The sequence below is a fragment of the Vulpes vulpes genome, chromosome 6 (genome assembly GCF_048418805.1).
Source record: "Vulpes vulpes isolate BD-2025 chromosome 6, VulVul3, whole genome shotgun sequence".
NCBI lineage: Eukaryota > Metazoa > Chordata > Mammalia > Carnivora > Canidae > Vulpes > Vulpes vulpes.
The window spans coordinates 60,577,878-60,600,235 of NC_132785.1; the positions used below are offsets into that span (position 1 = coordinate 60,577,878).

At 46.1% G+C, this 22,358-nt stretch overlaps 1 protein-coding gene and 1 pseudogene across 1 annotated transcript in view; one reads left to right on the forward strand and one right to left on the reverse strand.

The window, feature by feature from the left end:
* Positions 1-49: 49 nt before the first annotated feature.
* The window catches only part of DCUN1D2 (defective in cullin neddylation 1 domain containing 2), a gene marked incomplete at its 5' end in the record, with an annotated part of 28,368 nt that continues 6,059 nt past the window's right edge, over positions 50-22,358 (reverse strand). The window contains 4 exon segments of the mRNA XM_026008817.2: positions 50-2,246; positions 3,430-3,526; positions 5,182-5,264; positions 17,926-18,056. Of these exon segments, the coding sequence (XP_025864602.2) occupies positions 2,167-2,246; positions 3,430-3,526; positions 5,182-5,264; positions 17,926-18,056 (391 nt within the window).
* LOC112927450 (protein FRG1 pseudogene) lies at positions 7,303-8,046 on the forward strand (annotated as a pseudogene).

Consider the following 22,358-nt stretch of genomic DNA (forward strand, 5'->3'; position numbering starts at 1 on the left):
CTGTGGCATCCAGCATTGGAGCACTGAGAACACAACTGGAAGGACACTATACCACACCAGAAAAAATAATTTATTTTAATGTTTCTGAAGCACTCAGTACTTCCATAGCATGCATGCCTTAAATATGTGTAACAGCAAAAAAAGAAACCCACAGTTTTTTGAAGAGCCTTTGTCCAACCACTAGGATTGTGTCATCTACTGAAAAAACAAGCACATAGAACTTCCCCACCATAATGCTGAATATTAACAATGAGAAGGTGCTGCGGACCTCCAGAATTTGTGCAAGATTACCCAAGTTCCTCAGCCTCATCCAAGCAGAACACTTATGTAGCAAGAACCTGCGAAGCCTTGGAGGATGTTTAAAACTGTGGAGATTCTGGGACCCCTGGGTGGCGCAGCGGTTTAGCGCCTGCCTTTGGCCCAGGGCGCGATCCTGGAGATCCAGGATCGAATCCCACGTCGGGCTCCCGGTGCATGGAGCCTGCTTCTCCCTCTGCCTGTGTCTCTGCCTCTCTCTCTCTCTCTCTCTGTGTGACTATCATAAATAAATAAAAATTTAAAAAAAATAAAAGGAGAAACTGTTACAGATTAAAAAAAAAAACTGTGGAGATTCTTCTTATATAAGAATAAGTGCTCTTACAGCCACAGGCTCGCAGGCAGAGACGCGCCCTCCCTCTTCCTCCACAGCCATGGAGAAGCCAGGTGACTCTGTCATGCCCCTTGCTAGGCACCGCCCCAGCCCCGACTGTGGTGGTGTCCAGGCCTCAAGCCCCCTCCTGGGCCCCGCACAGTCTGCTGTCTCTGAAGTATACACAGTTCACACACAGCAAGGATGGAAACCCCCCTCCCTGGGCATAGACACTTCCTTAAATGCTGAACCACATCTCCAAAAAGTCAACTCAAGTACACATTTCAGGCACACTGTCCATTTACAGAAAGTCAGAGGGAACTACTTCTCTCCCACCAAGTGACCCCAATTCATTTGACTCGTCAGGTGGGTTGCAGGTGGGCAGGAGGCACACTTGTGATATGAAGATCTTTTCACATATGAGGTAGGGTCCACAGAGTGATGTTCAGAACACACAGTTTCTTCCAAAAGGAAATCAGGTGGCATCACAGGCCTTCCACCTTCGGATGGCATGCCAGGGGCATCCGTGCCTCACCGGATGTGCTTCTCTGGCCAGCAAACACCGAAGAACCAGAGGGCACCGTGACAAGCACGGGCTTCAGGTGGAAACAGGGGAGGTTTCCATGTGGGTGTTTCTGGGTGACGATGTGTGCTGTGGCTTTCGGATGTTCACAACCATGCACACGGCCAAAGGGTGGGTGACAGGCCTCAAGGACCGCTAGAAAGAACTCACTTGACTTTTAAATCTATAATTTGTTGCTTGTAAAAGAAATATTTTCATGGGAAAAGGTCTTTTTAAATGTAATAAAATATTTTTTAAAAAAACACATTTTATAAAACTTATTAGGAAGCTCGTCCAAATGACACTGGAAGGAAAAGAGCTGCCGATTTGTCAGCGGTTTACTGTGACACGTCCCTGGAGTCACACCCCACATGTGCCATCACTGGGCAAATTGTGACACAGTGAGAGCTGTGCAGTGACTTTCATGGGAACATCCACAGGGAATTAAAATAAAAATAGATCTAATAAATCTAGGTATTTGATAATTCAGAAAATACAAATCTTGAATTCTTGGCACCAAGTTTATAAAATGTTAGAATCCGTGTCAGATCTTCTTTAGGGCACATGGTTACTAACGTAAAAATTATAACGTCCTGCCAAGGACACAAATCCCGTTTTTTAAGTGGAATTGCAAGCTAGCTCAGCAGGAGCTATGGTCCCTGCTGGTGTTCACCTGACATCATGAATTAAAAAACAGCAGGCTCTGCCACTCTGCAAACAGGCTGAGTTACTTTTCCCAAGTATAATAAAACCCATGCAGAAATCTTCTAAAGCAACAGCCACAGGGCCACCCCAGGCCTCCCAAAGCCACGTCTGCCGAGGCGCTCCTTCTGTGTCCAACTCAACCCTTTCTGTAGCAGGGAGAGGCCACGCCACGCCCTGGCCAGCTGATGACCACTTCCGGCCAGTGACGAGCCAAGCATCCCCTTGCAGGAGGCACTTCCTCTCAGCATCTTAACGCATCTTAATTTTCTGCCTAGAAAGGGCTGCGCTTACTGCCCGTGACGACTGGTCGCGCGTATTCTACGAAATCATCTATGAGAACAGGCCATGCTCCTACGGGAAAGCAAACACACAGACTTTTAAAAAATCAACAGTTTAGAGTAATATTTTTATATTCAGAGAATTCTCAAGTCAATATTTGTATTTCAAGAACTCAAGTGACTTTAAGTTTCACAGCCTGTTTTTCTGAAGGAATTGACCAGTGAAACCCACTTCTCTTGCTTTGGCCAGACCTGGGTTCGAGTACTGGTGTGCTGTGCAGACTGCACTAGTGTGCTGTGTGGCCTCTAATGACAGGGCAGGCGGGGCTAGCTGGCCACAAGGCCCCGTCCCCATCCCAGGTGGTCAGGACCCTCTGGCCACACTGGGTGCCCTCCCCCCGCTCCAGCCCAGGCCACCCCCACACTTCCAAGTGGCCCCAACATCTCCGCTGGCCAGGCACACATGCTGTAAGCTGCCAGCTCTCTTTCTGCAGACCATGTCTTGCCACCATAGCTAAGGTCCCAAGAGCCAACTATCCCCCCCCGTTCACTCACACACGTTTACGAAGTGCCTGCTCTGTGCCAGGTGCTAAGGCCACACACAGGCCTGCAGGCCAGGGCAGTGAGCACTGTGGCTCTGAGCCTTCGCTTCCCAGAGCAAAGACAAAGGAGGTGAGGACATGCCCTGGAGGGTTGCCTCCACATTGGGCGCCGAGGATCACAGGGCGGGTGGGCCGACTGTGCCTCTTCCCTAACGTGGCACAGTGCCCACGGAGGCAGGCATACAAATGCTCCCTGCCCAGCGCCCTGAGATATCTGGGGGGAGGGACCACAACATAAGCAACTATGTTTATAAGGGAAGTACCACTGGAATCTTCAGGCTTATGTAGCCTGACAGAACCACTAACCTGAGGCATCACATGGGACTATGTACCTGGGTGGCACCTTCCAGACAACTGTCTGGTTCTGCGGTTCAGCTGCCTGGCTCCCTGTACCACTACCTTTGAGCTGCTTTCAGTTTAGGGGCCTCTCCTCTTGATTTAAACTACTCTGAAGGCCTATTTTTCTTTCTTGTGGTTGACAGACATACTACAGTGGGTGTAATTGTTACCACCATCACTCCCACTGCACCGAGGGGTGGGGCCCGGAGTCAGCAGGATGGTTGGCATGTCCTGTGCCCGGGGGTGGGGGTGGGGGGGTTGCTGGCGCACGGCAGCAATTCTGGCCATCAGCTGAAGCATTAGGACTTCCCGTACCTTCTTCGTCATAGTTAGACATATCATCTGCAATCATATTTCCAAAATCTAGCAGAAGGTTCCAAGTGTCCCTTGGGATTGATCTTTTGTGATGCTCCTAATACATAAAAGAAAAAAACCCAGCAGACTTGAGAACCAGACGTGCTCCTCAGGAGCGCCAGCTGTCTAGCTGGCTCGGGACACAATCGGACGCAGAACAGCACCTGTGCTCACACTCTGCTGTCAGTAAGAATAAGGCTTCCAGGGAAATGTTAGGTGCTACCTACCACCAACGTGCAAAAATGGAAAGATAGACTTAAACAACCTAATAAACATTTAAAATGCAAAGATTATAATCTGTTTCAGTCAAACACCAGGCAGCCATTTCAGTCTCCACCTAACCCCTGACTCAGACCCAGGGCAGGACCATAGCAAACTGCTCCTGGAGACCACTGATTCCCCTCTGTACTGGCAGTGCTTGTGGTGGGAGGGGGGAAGGTGTCTACAACTGTGTCATTTGGTATTTGAGATTTACCAAACCTGCCGAGAACACCACCTGTCTGTGGCTCACTTTCCCACTGCACAACCCCGCAGCCCAGGTGGGCACCACTCTCTCCTGCCCTCACCACCTAGCACAGTGCTCCCTCCTGAAGGGACCAGGCACCCCACTCAGGCCTGTCTGTGCATTTATCTCAAGCTACCCCAAACCATGTAGACTTCTGCAGCTTTCTGCCCCTGGAATCTAGGCTCCACGTGTGGCAGGCTGAAATCACAGTGGGATGTGCTAGTTTCACTGAGCTCTGGGAGCCTTCTCCTGTGGTGACAATCTGACCTTCTACCTGCACTCCTGCATAGGGATCTTTGGTTGTTCCCCACATGCTGCTGTGACACTGCCCCATCTCTGGGCACCTATGCAGGTTCTCTGGGGGAACGTCTGCAATTGGGGTCAACTAGCCACCAAACTAGGAAGTGGTGGAGCAGAGTGAATGTGATGTGCGGCTTTGAAGCTGCATCTTGGTTTTCCCACACTGCTTCCAGGAGGACCCCGTGGGAAGATGGTCCTCAGCCAGGCCAGGGTCTGTGCTGTGAGAAGGCCTGCCCCCTCATACGCTCACAAAGGAACCCATACAGCAGGTCTGGGTATGTCTACACCACATGACTATTTATTCTGGAGCGAGGACCCTGTGCTCCACACATGTCACACAGTGACACCTGTTTCCCTGATTTCCAGCTCAGCTGTGCCACCCCAGTAAGAAGACCTGGCACCCCTCAAAGGCCTGCCTCCAACACAGACTCTCTCATAAGGGGCCACCTAAGCCTTCCTTTTCCTTCTGAACACTGTAAGACACATTTAAAAATGTACCCAACTATCAACACACTAGGCACGGGGTTACAGTATCAATGTACACAGGATGTGTGTTACTGGTGCTTTCTTTAGGAATTTCAAGTTCCTTCAAGGAAGCACAGAATGAGTTAGTTACAGCTTCTTAGAGAAGGTGGTAGAAAGATGACTGCCTAGGTCTGTGGGCACCTGAGACCTTAGCCTGGGGGTTCTGGGTGGCTCCCAAGCTGCTTCTGACACTGGCCTCGGGACCACCAGGCTAGAGCTCAGTGGCCGTGGCACCATGCATGATGGCAAGGCCACATGGTCACCATCCAGAACTCCCATGACCCAATATCCGGCCAGAATACCTTGGTCAGATAAGAGAGACAGCCATGTAACCTGCTGACCCCCTCACACTGCGTGCACACAGCAGGAAGCAGGACACTTACCAATAAGAAGGTGTTCCAAAGATCTAAAAACTTAAACCTTCCAGATAATACTAAATTCCAGTATGCAACGGCCATTTCTAAGTCTGGCAAAAAGAGAGAAAGACCAGTTAGTAAATCCCATTTCTTTTTCCACTGCAAACAAAAAGTGACCACTTTTTAGCACACCAATATCCACTTAATAAAACTCACAGTCCTACCCAAGTGTAGAATGAGGACTAACCCCTACCCATGTGTTCTTATAACTCTGGGGAAATCCCTTAAAAGGAGACCCATGTGTTTGTGGTTCAGACATGTCAATGATTACCCTCTAGTGAACAGCAGTTCCAAAACTCTGATTTTCATACACATCGGGCTTCCTTCAAACCTGACTGAACCAACCAGGATGCTATTTGTATACATCATTTATGTTTAGAAAGTGGGTCAATGCACTTTCTAAGTGATGAATACAAATTGAACACCCTGTCTCAAGAGGAAGGGCTGTAGTGCTCTCCAGGTGACCTGCTTTGCCACTGTAAGAGCGGGAAGAGTCAGAATGAGCACCATGGGGACTCTGCATGTCTCAAGGTGTAGTCAGGACAAGCACACCCAGGGAGAGACCCTCCCCTGATGTGAGCTCGCTGAAAATCTACACGGCACTAACCCGAGTCCACATTCTCCATCTTGCCTGACACAGACCCATGCTGCAAGGCTCAGGCTGAAGATGACATCTTAGCAAACAGGGCCACTGAGTCATAGGGCTGCATGAGAATATGAACCTAAGCCATAATTTCTGGAATACTGACTCATTCTCTGTTTACTGTAAGTTTAATGTTTCTTTCTTTCTGTATGTTTGACATAACAAGTATATTAAGCTGAGTTTTCTATTAAAATTGACAACCTTTAATTGCCTGTTTTAATCTCAAGTGCTCACCACTTGTAGGCAATAAAAAACAGTTACAATAAAATAATTTCCTAGTTATGGTGTTTACATATATATGTCGAGATGGACTAATGTGAAAAACAAATACTTAAGGCAACAGATTCTTTTAAATGCAAAATATCCAACTAACCACTTCTTAGAAAATCTTCCTCTAAATCTTGGTTGGTCCCACTTGGACAAATGATTAAAGTAGTGCTGCAGGGGCATCTGGTAGGCTCAGTAGGTAGAACATGCAATTCTTGATCCCAGGGTTGTCAGTGACAGTCCCATGTAGGCTACAAAGATTATTTAAATAAAACTTAAAAAAAAAAAGTAGAGCTGTAATCTAAGATTTCCAGGAAAGAGCATTACTATACCTGCATAAGCAAAGTGAGTCATGAATAGCACCAACTTTCAGTAAAATGCCTATATTCTCCATATTTAAAGTCCATCACAGACTTTCTCAGCCTTAAGTACCTTGGAGGCTTAATGAGAAAGAGATGGCCAGGAGGTCTGTGGGACGGACAGGACGGGCCAGCTTGCTACCCCTCACCACCACCTGCAGTCTAACTCGGAAAGAAGCATCTTGTGTGGCTAAGCCTACATCCTTGGGACTTAGGAAGAACATTACCTGAGGTCTACTCTCAACTCAGCCTAAAGGTGACATGTCCCACACTGAGGAAGCGGGGAGAACCTGGGGAGGAAAGTGGAATACAGTTGTATGGAAGACATGTAATCTAGGTACTTTGGGGTTAGTCTGGTCCTAGAAACCTTTCTTCAAAGTTCCTGAATCACATGTTTGTGACTAAAAACAAATGCATACCTTTTCCATATTGAGTATTTTTCTATGTAAAAATGTTCAACAAGGTCGTCATGGACAGAGCCATTTGCAAAATAACAGTAACAGTTACAGGGCACCTGGGTGGTTCAGTGGTTGAGCATCTACCTTCAGCTCAGTTTGTGATCCCAGGGTCCTGGGATCGAGTCCCACAACGGGCTCCCTGCGGGAAGCCTGCTTCTCCCTCTGCCTATGTCTCTGCCTCTCTCATGAATAAATAAAATATTTAAAAAACAACAGTTATAAATACCCCAAATGACAGAACTTAGACCAAGAACAATAGCTACCCGAGCAGCTACAGGAAGGCGATGACAGCTCTCTCTTCCAGTAACCTCTGAGAAGTCTTATCTCCTGAGGACGAAAATGTTTAGGGGAAGGTATTACTCGTTAAAACTTGTTTCTGATGCTCCATTTATAATTACATAATGAAGATGTCCCTCCTATCAAAAAAGGATTTGGGAGCAGATACAAAAATTAGCTAATTAACATGAAACTTTACTTCCTCAAAAGTCAAGATTTCTCAAAGCAACTGACTCCAGGCTCCAACCAGTATGAAACTCCTCCAGAGCAGTTTACAGCTGTCAAATTGTCTGATTCTAGAATTGCCCTGAAATCTGGCTATGGAAAATACCTTGGTATTAATTCAGATGGACTTGTTGTGGGGCGGTCAGATGCAATCGGACCAAGAGAACAATGGGAACCAGTCTTTCAAGATGGGAAAATGGCTTTATTGGCCTCAAATAGCTGCTTCATTAGATGCAATGAAGCAGGTGATATAGAAGCAAAAAGTAAAACAGCAGGAGAAGAAGAAATGATAAAGATTAGATCATGTGCTGAAAGAGAAACTAAGAAAAAAGATGATATTCCAGAAGAAGACAAAGGAAACGTTAAACAGTGTGAAATCAATTATGTAAAGAAATTTCAGAGTTTCCAAGACCACAAACTTAAAATAAGTAAAGAAGACAGTAAAATTCTCAAAAAGGCCCGGAAAGATGGATTTTTGCATGAAACACTTCTGGACAGGAGAGCCAAATTGAAAGCTGATAGATACTGCAAATGACCAGAATTGTGTTTCTTCTCCTGTTTGTTTGTTTGTTTGTTTCTGAATAAAATAATCACTGGAAGTGTTTTTACAGAAAAAAAAAAAAAAAAAAAAAGTTCCTAGAATAGGAACTTTCATTCCCTTCCTCATCAGGGTGACCTCAGTTAAGGACAGGCTAAAGAATAATCACACATAAAACAATACAATCCACATAATTCTAACATATACATGTAAGAGACACACCAACTTGAAGGAAATGAAGGAAAAAAACTTTCTTTTTTTAAACAACCCTTTTAACAGCTAGCCACGTTTCTAGGAACTATAGGAACACCCGAACCAATCCTTCAGGAGACAAAGCACGTAATACACTTCGGAAATTGTAAAATTAATTGTTCTGCTTTGGGTATGTGGTCATAAAATTATTCATCTGGCTTTGCTGTTTTTCTTTTTTTAAGCCTTCAAAAATTTCTAAATGAAGGTAATCGCACCACTTGAATAATCTGATTTCCTGAAGAAGCTGTTGCTTCCTGGTAGCTCTCTGCCCTCTCCTCGCAGCTGCTCAAGCCATCCCCCTCCCCCACAGGTGTCTCCCCCAACAAGTATCTGTCCCTGTAGGTGTCCCCCCTCCCCCTGCTGGTGTCTGCAGACGCAGGCCCAAGACTCTTCATTCCTTCTTAGGAGAGGGCCACAGGTGAGAGTCGGGACGCTCTCGGCAGATCCATCTAAACCACAGGCTACACATATTAGGCTTTTATCACAAACCTTCCAAAGTCCCTCCTTCCCTCACACTGAACCTCCTTGAAAAACAAACAGAGAAGGAAAATAGAGGCACTTAATTTAGACTCTAATTCACAACCTCCTGAAAATGCCTTGGAATTACAACTGCACTTGAAGGGGGCAACTTGCAGTGGAAGCTGGGAATAAGCAAGGCCCCATGCTGCTCCACTTCTGCCCTGCCCCCACCTTGACCCTTCCCCTCCTGAAGCTGGCGCACAGGCCAGGAAACAGCTGCAAGTCACAGCTGGAACAGAAAAGCTGCAGGCTGAGCCCTGCCTAAATCCCAAAGGATCATGAGGTGTAAAAAAACGATGGTTGTCTGAAGCCACTAAGCTTTGAGGTACTTTGTGATAAAGTGGGCCTAGGGCACAGCTGGAGAACCTGCAACCCTGGCAAGCTCTCAGGTGATGCCAATTTGCTGGTCTGCAGACCTTGCTTTGCAAGGATCTAAGATAAAAAGTAACTTTAAAAGAAGTTCCTTACAACTTTTTCACTCCTGGCAATCGTTATAAGACAGAAATTCTTAAAAACAATACCTACACATGAAAGTTGAATGAAGTCTAAGTCTTCAATCATCTTCATTTGAACATCAAAAGGAAAGAATCCCATATGGTGCAAAATATCAATAGATATAAGCAAACATTTCTAACAGAAGATTATCTGAACTATACTGAAGATACTGAAGTTACAGAATATCGCAGACAGAAAGGGTCACCTGCCCCAGTCACCATTTCTCAGTAAGGAATAACTGCTGTCGTTTTGCAATTTGGATCAAACTGATGATCATTCTGAAGAATGAAGTAAAATAAGGATCTAAGAATTAAGCTACTCAAAATAAAGCATTACCTAAACTTTACTTTTGAAGTAAAATAATTACACTCAGACCTGAATCAGCCAAGTTTTAGGAAAGCATGGAAGACACCACTTCTTGCTTAGGTGAGTGTTCCTTAGGGAAAAACCAGGAAACAGAGAAGTTAAAAGACAAGCAGTATAAGAAGAAATAATACCACCCAGCAGAAGGAGCAGCCTGTTAGCACCATGGCACCTGTCCTTGCCAAACGAGGGGGTCACTGAGGTCATCTTCTTACAGATGCCCAAAAACACAGAGAGAGCCCACTTCCATGGCGTCCTTCTGTGGCCTGTGTGTTACCTTCTGGAAAAGCCTGGTAATGCTTTCTTGAGAACACTCCTGGAAATTACTGCGTAGGTAGGGCTTTCATTTCTAATGACTATTTTGCCTCAGCCTCTTAACAAAGGAATAGAAAACAGAAAAGATGATAAAGCAAAAGTTTTAGCTGCCAAAGGAGAAAATCAGCTCATAAAAGAACAGTGTTGGGCACACCTACTAGGACTATCAAAAAAAGGAAAAAAACACCCCATCAAAACCTCCAGAAAGTAATAAGTGCTGACAAGGATGTGGAGAAAGCCCATCTTGTGCTCCATTGGCAGAAACATCAGGGAGGCAGCGCCGTGGACACTATTATGGTAGCTCCTTGGGAAATTGAGCCCAGATTTACTATACAACCCAACAATTCCACATTCGGGTACAAGCCTAAGGAATCAAGAAGCAGGGGCTCAAGCCTGCTTGATGGGTGAAGAGGCATGTTTACAGCAGCACTGCTCACAATAGAGAAAAGGTGGAAACAACCCCAGTGCCCACTGAGGATGAATGTGTGAGCACAATGTGGTGTACACATCCCACACAAGGTGGAGTATTAGCCTTAGAAAGGAAGAGAGCTGACACAAGACAACCAGGATGAGCCCTGGGGTCTTTGCGCTAATGGAATAAATGAGACAAAAGGACTCCATCAATGTGAGTTCCCTGCAGGAGTCAAAGAGTATAGGAGGGTGGCAGGGGGTGGAGAGTGGTGTCACTGTTTGGTGGGGAGAGTCCAGTTCTCAAGGTGCAAATGTTCTGGAGATGGCTGGTGGTAGTGGTTGGACAACAGTAGGAATGCTGCTACTGCCACTAAGCTGCCCACTTTACACAGTTAAAATGGTAAAGAAAAAGGAAAAGGAAAAGCAGTCCAGGGGAGAAGCCCCCAAGGGCTCCTGATGAAGATTTAGGATGAGTAGTTGTGTGCTGCAGCCCCCTCTTCCTGTCTGTCCCCCAACCCCCACCCCACCCTCCTGTTTTTAAGAGAGGGAGGGATGGGCAGGGGCAGAGGGAGAAGAGGGAGAGAGTCTTGAGCAGGCTCCACACCCAGCATGGAGCCGATGTGGGGCTCAATCCCAGGACCTTGAGGTCATGACCTGAGGAACCAAAATCCAGGGTGGGAGGTTCAACTGGCTGAGCCACCCACACACCCCTCCTTTCTGTCCCTTAAACAAGTGACTGATGATGACAAGGAACACTCATGGGCATTTGGAAGGCTTCTGGAAAGGTAGCAAGAGAGCCAGCATAGGTTTAAATTTCTGTGAATCGGATCCCTGGGTGGCGCAGTGGTTTGGCGCCTGCCTTTGGCCCAGGGTGCGATCCTGGAGACCCGGGATCGAATCCCACATCAGGCTCCCGGTGCATGGAGCCTGCTTCTCCCTCCGCCTGTGTCTCTGCCTCTCTCTCTCTCTCTGTGACTATCATAAATAAATAAAAAATTAAAAAAAAAATTTCTGTGAATCTTCACATAAAAACAGAAAAAGCACCTGGACTACATAACCCAACCCAGAGGCAACATTTATAGTGCAGTCCAGGCCAGAGAAGAGGACCCACCGGCAGCCATGGGGTCTCTGACAGAGATGACACTGGGGCATCAGGGCAGCAGCAGGCACTCACCACAAAGCCAGGATGAGGAGAGGAAGACCCTGCACTGGGCCCTGGGAGGTGGGTACAGGGACCCGCCCACCAGGTACCTCTGAGTAGGGGCTCTGTACCCACAGGCAGTGGAGAGTAGGCGGCAAGGTAACCAATGGAGGACACCAGAGCCAGGAAGAGACAAAAGCAAGGAGAGCGATAGGCAGGACACACAACCTGCACATGTGTGCACGCAGGAACCAACAGGCAGGCAAGTTCATGCACACACGTGTGAATACACACTGGTGTCCACAAGATTGAGCTCTATGAAGTTGAGAAAGCTGCCCTGAACCAGCGTCTTAGAAACCCAGGAAAAGGAATCTCACATAAAAATGGGCGAGCAAAAAGCATGACAGTTTATCCTAAAAAAAAACTGCAGATTGCCACCACAGGCAAGTGTGACCTCCCATTTCAAACAGGTGAAGAGATCAAGAAATGACAACACGTGGGACACAGCCCACACATGACACAGAATCTCAGGAGGGAGAGAACCAGGCTCAGGAAGAAGAAATGGGAGACATTGTTTCTGAAACAGCAAAACTAAAAGGAGGACCAGGCATCAGCTTGAGAGCAAGAGCTAGACAGGGAGGTCGTGCCCCAGGTAGACTGACAGGGAAGCGGTGAAGGGCTCAGAGGAAGCCAGCCATCTGCAGACCGATGGCCCATCAGGTGGAGGAAGAGGGGTGGCAGGCAGGGTGGCAGCCCTTCTCCTAGAGGATGAAAGACCAGACGAGGATGTGCAGGAGGGCACGCCACCCCCAAAGGGCGCTGGTCCTGGACAGCTGGCACCCAGCATTGTCAGCAACTGTCACTGGCCTTCCAGGAGGAAGGAAAACTGTTCTGGGGGCATCCAGGGCCGCGCAGTCAGGTGACCCTCAGGGACCTGACCAGAGAGTGGGAGGACACACTTCAGATATTCAAAGAAGGAAAAACTTGGGGTCAAGAGCTCACGCCCAGGAGGACTGCTTGAGCCCACAGGGCCGGGGCCTCCCTTCATATCCCCATCCAGCGGCACAGCCCCAGTGGCACCAGATGGTGTGCCCAGCGTACACGCACCCCACTGTTCAGAAAGAGTGTGTAACCCTTAAAGGAAATCCTCAGTCTTTACACTGGTGGCAGAAGAAAGGAAATACAGTTGTCATACAGAAAACCTCAAGTTAAAAAAAACTCTGCAGTCCTAAATTTGTTTTTTTTTTTAAGATTTTATTTATTTATTCATAGAGATGCAGAGAGAGAGAGAGAGGCAGAGACACAGGCAGGAGAAGCAGGCTCCATGCAGAGAGCCTGACATGGGACTTGATCCCGGGTCTCCAGGATCACGCCCTGGGCTGCAGGCGGCGCTAAACCGCTGCGCCACGGGGGCTACCCCTGCAGTCCTAAATTTGAATGAGAAGCACTGGCGTGACGCTGTGTTTCCTGAAGAATCTAGAAACGGCGGCCAAGTCAGTATTTAGGAGCACTGTTCCCGACTGGTCTTAAGTACAAGAAACCAGGACTCCCTGTAGAAACAGCCAACCTCGGGTCCAGGGCAGTACACCTGCATGACGAGCCTCAAGCAGCCTGTCCTCACAGACAAGGAGACCACAGCTACACACTCTGGGTCACATCAAAAGGATGCTGGTGCCAACCTGCAGAGGCTCTCCCACCTCAGGAGGAATCATTATCTCTGAGCTTCAGAGAGGGTTGGAATTTGCAGTCAATTGAAACCTGCTCTGTACATTCACAATGACATAAAAAACAAACAAACAAACAAACAAACAAACAAACACAACACTAGTAGGTCCTTTCCAAAGGACGCCAGGGAAACAGTTTGTTATCCTGACACCGGATAAAGGCATAGAACCACGCACGTACCCTGCCTTCCCTTGATGAACTGCACCGATGGGTAGGGAAGCATCTCCTTGTGAGATTATTCCACAGAATAATGGAAAGGGATGACACAGAGCGTCGCCACAGTGAGCCAATGAATGTGGGCAGTGAGCTGCAAAAGCAGCAGCTAGCATCTCAAACAGATGATGGCCAGCGGCAAGGTCTGATCCAAGACAGCCCTTGCCACCCACAGTCTCTCTGAAGGCTGGAAGGCAAGTCTGTGCCGGCCCGGACACCCTGAGGCGCATTCCACCAAGGGCAGTTCTGTGGCTCTGGGTGCCAGCACCATGGTGCATCGGACCTACCACCTATGGGGTGTCATGGAGCTAACAACATTTTACACATTTTTCTTAGTTGTCCTAACATAATTAAAAAAAAAAAAAAAAAACACATGTACTACTGTTAAAACAGAGGCTGGCAGTCCAAACCCTGCTAACCCAGATGGCACGGCGGGTAATTTATGAACAGACCTGGGACCCCCTGCCCTCCCACATGCCTGTCCCTCCTTCTCCGGTGGCCCCTCTGAGGGCCACTGCACGTCTTGGAAGCTGCCCCTACACACCACACTGCCTCCCCTGGCAGCCACCTAATCCCTGCCATGGTGGAAATGGCAGTCAAGATGGAATTCCTCCTAATATACAAAGTCTGTACTATTGACAACAGAGCTGCAATGTATCAGACAAAAGTAAAGCTGAGGTGGAAAGTGTGGTCAGGTAGCCAGGTCCACAGAGGGCGAAGAGCTATTTCCCGCTGGGTGCAAGGCAGGCAGGAGAGGAGATGAACTTACCTACTACATCATAGCAAGAGCAAAATTCATGGGGTGATGTCATCAAGACACCACCACACACCAGGCAAGATGACACTCCAACAGTGACACTGACCTTGACCAAAGTCACACTATTTCCTACCTAAGGTGACCCTCTATCCTTATAACCTGGCTTAAGGCTGTATGACCGCCAGGTGACACGTCCTCAGGGCATACTGGCAGGTGAGAAAGCAAGAAAGCTTTTCCTATTCACACTCAGCAGCCAACAACAGAGTGCAACCACAACATGACCACAGGACGCAACACCACCTGACGAATCACCATGGTTTTGGTCAATGTTTGTTGCTTTCAAAAAATGCTTTTAAAAAAGTGTGCAGAAATACAACTGTGACAATTTTAAGAATTTTAAAATTATGAAATATTTTGCTCCCACAACATACAAGTGTAGCATGAAGCAAGTAAATTGAGACCAAAAAAAATAAACTATAAAATGTGGGTAAAGTGGCAAGTAGTTGGCTCAGAGCCTGTATAAACACTCAGAGCCGGAGTGTCCTGAGAACGCACAGCCCACAAGAGAACAGGCCAGAGGAGCACGGAACACGGGGCAGCGTTGAGGCAGGAGCAGCCAGGAGGGGACAGAAGGAGCCAAGGCACACCTGGTCCTCTGTGGCTTCCTATACCCAGGTCCATGGCAACTCACCAGGAGGTATGAACACATGGTACAGGAGAGAATGGGCTTCACACCGGCTGTCACACCCATCTGCAGACCTCTGACACCCTTTCCATGCCTCAGCCTATTTCCCTGTTTATAAAATGTAGGCAAGGTGGTGCCTTGGGGCTCAGTCAGGTAAGGTCTGACTGACTCTAGGTTTGGCTCAGATCATGATCGCAGGGTCATGGGATTGAGCCCCACATCCACACTGGATGCCCATAAATAAACTGATTTAAAAATATGGGCAAAAAAATAATAATAATAAAAAATAAAAAAATAAAAATGTGGGCAAGGCCATGTATGGGCAGATGAACACACCTGCCTGCCATAGCACAGGTGCTTAATCAATGCTAGATTCTACCTTTCTTTCTAGCCACAAGGTAAAAGATAAAAGAGGCCACCCACAAGCCAGAACCACACTGACCAGGGACGCTGGGCTTGCATCTGGGCATCTAGGTGGCAGGGAAGATGTGAGGTGGGGTATGGCTGGGGACTAGGGTGCTGTAAGTGCTGGAACTTTCCCAGGAACAAAGCACCATGAGCACATCTCTCCACTCTGCACTCACATGATTGGAATCTTCTGAAATCCGAATACAGCCAGGGCCCTGCTGCCAGTCCCTCCTGGCATTGCTCTGGTGTGGTCCTGCAAGCTCTTCTCCAGGAGAGGCAACACCCAGGGAGGAGTCATAGCCTGACCGGCCCAAAACACCTGGGGCAGCTCAGGGTCAGTACAGGGGTGGCTCAGGGTCGGCCCAGGGTCAGCTCAGGGCCGGCTCAGATGGTTCAGGGTCAGCTCAGGGTCAGCCCAGGGTCAACTCAGGGCCAGTCCAGGGTTGGCTCAGGGCCAGTTCTCAAGGTCAGCTCAAGGCCAGTGCCCCAGTAGCCCCTGCTCCTCCTTCCCTCAGTTGTTTTCTCTGCACAGGCTGCTCTCCACAAGGGGTGGCGAACACATAAAACCCAGCAAGCCTGGGGTTCACTCGCTCTTCTCATTGCTCATGTTGTTGTGCCCAGTGGCTGTGGATTCCCCTCTCCTTGCAGTCTGTACCTGGTTAGATGGGATCCTTCACCAATGGCAGGCCAGATGGGAAAGCCATGGTTTAATGCATAGACGTGTTACCATCTCTGTCATACGGTTCCACGGATGCTCTCTGGCCTCAGCTCTCGGACCCACAATAAGGTAGTAAACGTGCAGAGCATTTGATGACAGCAACAGCTCGGTGCTGTGCCTTCACACACTGGCTGCTCACCCACTTCCCCCAGCAGGAAAAATTTATCCCCAACCTTCCCGGTGGCTCTGCTATTCTCACTGTCCCAGGTCTTAGCAGACCCATTCCAGTAAGTTCCTGATCCAGACGCACGGAAAGGCCTTTCTCAGCTTCCAGGGTGGCAGGTACATAATCTGTGAGGTGGTACCCAAGGCGAGAAACCCATTCACAAGGCCAACTAGCCTGGAGACAAGGGAAATCTGATGGGAGATTCGTCATAGTGCAAGGCACCAACAGTAAAAATGAGCAACCATAACACTGGAGAAGAACAAGTAAAAAGAAGAAAAAAATCCCTGCCATGGAAAAAGGATAGTGCTTAGGACGAGACAGCTGTCACCTCCTGCTGTGGGACAGAGGAGCCCAGCGACCCCACCCTCGGGCCCTGGGATAGAAGGGCCTGTCCCCTCAATCTACACCTGCATTCAATATGTTGACAACAGGAGAAGGAAAGGAATAATGTCAGAGACAGAGGGATGAGAATGGTCACTGCTCACACACTCCTGTGAACATGCATGAGCAAAATCAGGTCCTGAAATCAACTGTCTGCAGTGGATTTTTCTATCTCTGGATTTTCAAGCCCTTTTTGGTTTCCTACCTAAATTTGGTTACTTTATAATATTCCTTTTCTGTGTAAAAACTCTCCTTCAAAACATTTTTTTCTGGGATCCCTGGGTGGCGCAGCGGTTTAGCGCCTGCCTTTAGCCCAGGGCACGATCCTGGAGACCCGGGATCGAATCCCACGTCAGGCTCCCGGTGCATGGGGCCTGCTTCTCCCTCTGCCTATGTCTCTGCCTCTCTCTCTCTCTCTCTCTCTCTGTGTGACTATCATAAATAAATAAAAATTTTTAAAAAACCATTTTTTCTAATATATCTGTCTAGTCCCTATTTAAAGACCATGTAAGTCCCTCATCTAAACTTGTAAGACCTTTTACTGAACTAACCATATCTATTACTTTACAGAGAAATAAATTATATAGTACTTAGAAAGAAAAATAAATGAAAATAAACAGAATAAAACCCTCAAAGAAACCAAAACTCAAACTGAAAATCTAAGTTAGGAATCTTCCAAATGTACTGTATATAGTAATAAACAAGTTATAGCAAAATCATACAATTCTGAAAGAAGTACTAAAATGTGATCCAAGGCACATCAGAATTGTTTTCAAGTAAGTTAACTTGAATGTCCAGACCAAGACAGCATCAATGTCGCCTGGCTGGCCCCAATAATACCATCTGCTGGCTCACAGATCTGGCTGATACAAATGCTCTCTCAATACTAATTGTCGACTTCTCTAACCCACAAGTCAATTGGATATTCAATATGACAGAACACAAAGCATTTGCAAATTAGTTTGCATTTTGAAATTTAAATATTTAAACCCAGGATCCCTGGGTGGCGCAGCGGTTTGGCACCTGCCTTTGGCCCAGGGCGCGATCCTGGAGACCTGGGATCGAATCCCACATCGGGCTCCCGGTGCATGGAGCCTGCTTCTCCCTCTGCCTATGTCTCTGCCTCTCTCTCTCTCTCTCTCTCTCTCTCTGTGACTATCATAAATAAATAAAAATTAAAAAAAAAATTTAAACCCAGAACTGCAGAGTGCTTTGAGGTTGAAGTACCAAGTGCGTGGTGGAGCCAGATGGCCTGCATGCACGCAGTGCAACCATGGAGAGAATACGCCAAAGGAACAACAGTAATACTGTAGAAGCAGGACTGGGACCTGGCTGGTCATACCCACTTTAGCCTCAAGAAGATACGGCTTCTTTCGAATGTGGATTTTACACTCACCTAAACCCTTCTGCCCGGGGTTCTTAGCGAAGGTAAAGGTAAACTGATAAAAATCCTTAAACTTCACTGTGTCCTTCAGTTCCTGCTCTAATCTTGGCAGAAGGGCTCTCAGCTTCTCCGTGCTGTCACACCTGCAAATGAGAGACAGTGCTGTGGAGGTGGGAGACGTCCTGTGCCCCCCAGCCCCTCGGCCCCCTGGTGCCTGCTGCAGGTGCCTGCCGGCTGCAGCACCCTGAGGCTTGTCCCAGTCCCTGGGAGGTCAGAGGCAGGAGGCAGACTGCTTGTGGGCCCCCTTCTGTGGCTGGAAGGACTCCATCGTTCCAGAACTGTGATGATGACAGCTGCACAGCTCTGTGAAGACACCAAAACCACTGACTGTAGACTAAGTGGGTGAACTCTATGGTATATGACTCATATCTTAAAAAAGAGGAAAAGGAAAAAATATTAAAAGGAAAAAACAAAATCCAAAGTTGCCTGCCTTCCTCTGTATGAGCTGGAATATAGATGCAGTTTCACCCACACAGGCCAGGGCCCTGGGATGATGGATGGGCAAATCAGAAAGACTCCAACTCCTCTGTGACCTTGGGGAGCCAAGCCACTCTGCCAGCCCACAAGCTCCTGATCTTGGACTCACTTCCTTACAGCAGGCTAGAGTAAAAAAAAACCAAGTATGATAAAACATAACTCCATTGCTTTAAAATTGGGTTTTCTGGGTTGGGGAAGGGGGAAATAGGTTGAGGGGATTGAGGACACTTATCATAATGAGCACTGAGTCATGTAGGAGTTGCTGATTCACGATGTGGTACACCTGGAACTGACATAACACTACTTATACTGGAATTGAAAAAATAATTAAAAATAAATAAATAGTAAAATTGGATTTTCCTTCAAAAGGTCAACAGCCTTTGAGAATATTAAAAAGCCTTGGTGTGCCTGGGTGACTCCATCAGTGAAGCGTCTGCCTGGCTCAGGTCATGATCCTGGGGTCCTGGGGTTGAGCTCCACATCAGGCTCCCTGCTCAGGTGGGGAGAGTGGGAGGCTGCTTCTCCCTCCCCCTCTGCCCCTCCCCCTTGCTCATGCTCTCTCTCACATGCACTCCCACTCCCAAATATTTTTTTAAAATTTTAAAAATTAAAAAAGAATATTAAGATTTTAAAGCAGAAATCTAGAATAGTGAAAACCTAAAATTGTCTTTTTAATTTTGAGTACCCAGCAAGGAAAAGGATAACAGCCATGCTTCACTGATGAATGCACTCCGTCAGCAGGGCTGAGAGGGCAGAACACCTGTGTCAACACCCATAAGCCCAGGAGGCACAGGTGTACAGCTCTGGGGACCCATAGCAAGGGTGGTGGGGCAGCACCTGGGGCATGGCAGCGCTGTCCCATCCTGGCTTCTTCCCTGTGGGGCCACCATGTGCTCTCCTGTGTGCCTGCATCCCCCCACTCCTTGAAGGTCAGCTACCTGGTCTCTGAACTTGATAAATAGGAACTCGTGGTATTGTGTGCTGCCTTGGCCATAAGGCAAATGCACCTGTACACATGGATATGTTCACTGGCTCCCCATTCTGTCCCACCAGTCTATTTTTCTCTGTAGTAGTGCCACATAGTCATAAATACTACAGCTTGAAAAGTAGAGAGTAAATCTTCCCATCTTGTTCTTTAGGAACTGCTGGCTATTCTTGACTGCATTTTCATATAAATTTTAGATCCATTTGTCAAGGGGCACCTGGGTGACTCAGGGGTTGAGCGCCTGCCTTTGGCTCAGGTCATGATCCTGGGGTGCTGGATCTTTTTTAAAAAATTTATTTATTTATTCATGAGAGTCACAGAGGAGAGGCAGACACAAAGGCAGAGGGAGAAGCAGGCTCTTTGCAGGAAGCCTGATACAGGACTCTATCCCTGGACCGGGATTACACCCTGAGCTGAAGGCAGATGTTCAACCGCTGAGCCACCCAGGCGTCCCAATAAATACATATCTTAAAAAAAAAAAAAATCCACTTGTCAAATTACACATACAAATACACATAACACTACTTATGCGGTTTTGATTCATATCACACTGAGAGTATAGATATATTTAGGGATAAAATACTGACTGTCCCAACCTATGAATGATGTTTATATCTCTATTTATTCAGGTATCCTGCCTCTCAGTGAGTTGTTTTCTCTATGGGGAGGTAGTACACACCTTTAATTAGATTTATCCTAGGTGTTTTGTAGTTTTGATATTACTGAAAATGACATTTTTAAAATTCACTTTGTTGTATTGTTGCATTCAGTGTTCTAAAATAAGACTGATTTTTGTTTGATCTTGGGTCCTGCAGTTTAGCTAAACTCACTTATTGATTCGAATATTTTATCTGTGGATCAGACCAGCTAACACCTCCTGTTCAATGCTGAATAAAAGCAGGCATTCATGTGGCAGTTAAGTATAATATTTCTGCAGGATTTGGCAGGAAAAGGGGGGTGGTCAGTTTGAGGACCTGGTATTTTTTTTTTTTTTTTAAGATTTTATTTATTCATGAGAGACACACAGAGAGAGGCAGAGACATAGGCAGAGGGAGAAGCAGGCTCCCCACCAGGAGCCTGATGTGGGACCCAATCCTGAACTTCAGGATCATGCCATGAGCTGAAGGAAGATACTCAACCACTGAACCACACAAGTGTCCCGAGGATCCTGGTAGTCTTGGTTTGTGCTAAATTCCCTTTAAAAAAAAAAAAAAATGAATGAAATGGAATTTTATCAAACTCATTTTATATACTGAGATAATCCCTTTTCTATTGTTACTGTGATAAATTATGTTGATTGGACTTTGTAATGTTAAACAAACCTCAGAATCCTGGACAATAACAAACTTTGTCATGATAAATTATCCTGGTTTTTGGTTGACTTGTTTTGGGGGCTAGGTATAGTTTGCTGATAATTTCTCTAAGATTTCTGCATCTTATGCATCTTTTGATTCTTATGAGAGTAGCCAATAAATTTCCACTCTCAAAATATCCTTTTGTGCTCACTTTAGCAACATACATACTAAAATATCCTTTCTAGGTTTTGTTATCCGGTTGTGTTGGCCTCAAAACAAATTACAAAGTGTTTCTTCCTGTACAATTCTCTAAAGAGGTCATGCCAAATTAGTATTATTCTCTTCATTAAATGTTTTGTAGGATGTGCTGGTGCACCAATCCTGGTCAATTGTTTTCTTTTTGAAAAGAAATATTTTTAGATCATGGCTTCAAATTTTTTAAGAGTTATTATGTGTCCATTTCAGTAAATTGTATTTTTAAGACAATTCCTCTCTTGCATCGTTTTCACATTTACTAGCATAGAGTTGTTGGTAATATATTCTTATCTTTCGGGGCAACTGAGTGGTTCAATGGGTTAAGCATCTCTTCAGCTTAGGTCATAATGCAAGGGTCTTGCTCATCGGGGAGCCTGCTTCTCCCTCTCCCTCTGCTTCTGCCCCCAACTCGTGCTTGCCCCCTCTTTCAAATAAACAAAAAATACAGATTTGTTTCTTTTAACGTCTATAGGGTCTATAGTGATGTCTCCCTTTTCATCCCATATTGGTTGTTACTTTTTGTAATTCTTTTCAAACAACAAGCCCTGGGTTTATGGATCCTTTCTATTGACTTCATTTCTATTTCCTTAAATTACACTGACTGTTCAAAAAAATTAGTTCCTACCCTCTACACTCTTTGAGTTTAACTTCCTGCTCTTTTTCTACTTCTTGAGGTGGATGCTTTGCTTATTGATTTTCAACTCTTCCTTCTAAAATATGCATTTAGGAAGTTAAATCCTACAAGTCTTCATGTGAAGCATTTCCTTCATCATTCAAAATATTTTCTAATTTCCACTGTAACTTCTTCTTATTCCCAAGGGTAATTCAGGAGTATACAGTATTTACACATATTTCAACCTACCAAGTTATCTTTTTGTTATATTTCTACCTTAATTGTATTATGGTCAGAAAACATAGTCTGTATCATTTTAATTCTTTGAAATTTGTTGCAACTTAGTTTATGGTCAATATTTATAAATGGCCTACTTTTCTGAAAAGAATATGTATTTTTCAACATCAAAGCCAATGTTCTAAGCATGTCCATTAGGCCATTTATTGTGCTGTCCAAATCTCCTATTTCCTTATGGATTTGTCACCTGCTCATTCTATCAGTTGGTAAGGTATGTGAGAATTCCCTGCTTTGACAAATTGCAGATTTATATCTTTCTCTTTGTAGTGTTTATTTTTGCTTTAAATAATCCAGTGCTTTCCATGTGAAATAAACCCTTCCTCATTATGAAATGTCCTTCATTATCTCTAGAATTACTTTTTGCTTTAGCTTATTTTAATATTGACATAGCCACACCAAAATTTTCTTGTAAATATTTGCAAATTACATCAACTTTTATCCTTCAAATTGTTGTGTCCTTATG